General features: G+C 53.7%; 1 protein-coding gene across 3 annotated transcripts; it reads left to right on the top strand.

Moving 5' to 3' along the window:
- Positions 1-230: 230 nt before the first annotated feature.
- On the top strand, positions 231-1,893 carry H257_18580 (hypothetical protein). 3 transcript variants are annotated; one of them, XM_009847673.1, is made up of 3 exons: positions 231-776; positions 827-1,159; positions 1,253-1,893. In XM_009847673.1, exons 1-3 carry the CDS (start codon positions 241-243, stop codon positions 1,743-1,745), a joined length of 1,362 nt encoding a protein of 453 aa, XP_009845975.1. In that variant the 5' UTR covers positions 231-240; the 3' UTR covers positions 1,746-1,893. The 3 variants fall into 3 exon arrangements, with proteins under 3 accessions (XP_009845975.1, XP_009845977.1, XP_009845976.1); XM_009847675.1 differs by having other exon boundaries at positions 827-1,893; XM_009847674.1 differs by having other exon boundaries at positions 231-1,159.
- Positions 1,894-1,998: the final 105 nt, after the last annotated feature.

The following is a 1,998-nucleotide window of genomic DNA, read 5'->3' as shown; positions in this document are numbered from 1 at the left end:
CACGCCTTTGTCACTTTTGGTCTCTGCTATGTCCTTTTTGCCTTTGGCATTGCCTTCTCTTTAAGAACTTTGTCTCGAAGGCCTTCAGCAGCCCGTTGCCCAGTGGGGTGGCTGTCGAGAAGAGGCACTTTGTCCGATCGTGCTACGATCACATACGGATAATATCCGGTCTTTCTGTTTGTGTAGAAGGAAATTCACAATACTTTGTATAACGTTATGCACAATTAATACCGGGATATTATGACCCATTTGCGTATTACATTTTCCCACAGGTTTGTTCGAGGTTTGTTCGAAGCAAACCATCCTGGCACCACCGCAAGGGGGATGTCGCGCCGCATCTCGACGTTGGAGTGGCTGGACCAAGCTCTGAATGAGACAGAGATATCTGCGACAATCCCTCAACCAAAGCCAACGTCTCCTGCACAGCAAGCTGCTATGTCCATGTCGTTGTTGTACCTGTGCCTTGGTCTGTCGTTCGTCGCCGTGGTCCTCGTGTTCCTCAAACTGTGGCTGCGGATGCGGTCAATGCAGCCACCATCGACGAAACAGCGCGTGACGCATCTGCTGGATGTCGCGATCTGCATCCTCGGGTGGTATGCCATGAGCATCAGCATGACGTTGTTCAACAAATGGTTTGTCAAAGTCTGGCACGGCGGGTTTCCGTTCGTGTTCACGATGGGCGCGATCCACATGTCCATCAAAGCTCTACTGACCCGTGCCATGCTGTGGCGGCATCCCACGGCCATTGCTGCGATTTCCCCGCACAACTACTGGAGGTAGGCGGGTCCCACCCATCGCTTTCGAACTTCCTCATCTGCCATGGTAGACTTTGTGTCCCCATCGGACTCTTCACCGGGGCCGACATCGTCATGTCCAACATGTCCCTTCGATACATCACCGTGTCCTTCTTCACCATCGTCAAGTCTGGCGGCAACGTGTGGAACCTGCTCTTCTCGATCGCCCTGGGGCTGCAACACCTGTCCCCGTCGCTGTTCATCGTCGTGGTCGTCATCTGCGTCGGCATCGGCCTTGCCAGCTACGGCACGATCCACTTTGTCGTCATCGGGTTTGTGTTGGTGCTCTCCGCGTCCATCCTCGGAACGCTGTGGTGGGTCCTCACGCAGTTCCTCATGCAGCAGATGGATCCCCGCCAAAACAAGTGCGTGTCCAAGGACCTACATTCTGCCGTGGCACTCGAACCTACATTCCGAATCCTCTCGACCCAACATTCTTGACCATACATATTCGGTAGGTCGTTGGCCGTGGTGTTTCACATCGCGCCTGTGAGCGCGCTATCGCTGGTTCCCATCGCTCTTGTTGTGGATGGCGCTGGCTTGACGTCGTCCGTGTTTGCACGGGACATGACATTGTGGATGGAATGCCTGGTGTTCCTCACCACCGGCGGCTTCCTGTCGTTTTTGCTCATCTACGTCGAAGTGGAACTCGTGAAATCGACGTCGGCGCTGTCGCTCGGCATCGCGGGGAACCTCAAGGACGTAATGCAGATCCTCATGGCGATGTTGGTGTTCCAAGACCACTTGAGTGCTGTGAATGGCGCGGGGTTGGCCCTCGCCACAGTCGGCCTCATGTGGTACTCGTATCTCAAGACCACCACAACCGCGACCACGACGACCACGGAGTATGCGTCTGTAGTCCAACAAGATGGTGACGAAGACGAGATTGGCATCCAGTCCAGGACAAGCTGGCCACACGACACGACGAAGCAATTGGATCACCACGCTTAGTCGGCGCTACTACGTCGATTAGACTCACAGTGGTACAAATTGAATAAGGTATTTCCCAAGGGGCTAGTCTGCGAACATTCCCGTCCATGCTTTTTGAAGTATCCACGCAAATACGACTCCTGATTGGCTAAAACGAGAATTTTTCCGGATAACACAACGTCAAAAGCAGGGACGCCTGAGTTGAAGCAGGGATGATTCATCCCTGCTTTTGAGTGTCCGTTCCTGCTTTTGCACGTTTTCGATAGAAATTAAG

This window comes from Aphanomyces astaci, assembly GCF_000520075.1.
Source record: "Aphanomyces astaci strain APO3 unplaced genomic scaffold supercont1.181, whole genome shotgun sequence".
Lineage (NCBI taxonomy): Eukaryota > Oomycota > Saprolegniomycetes > Saprolegniales > Verrucalvaceae > Aphanomyces > Aphanomyces astaci.
The sequence above is the reverse complement of the archived record's forward strand: the minus strand, read 5'-3'. Positions and strand labels throughout refer to the sequence as shown.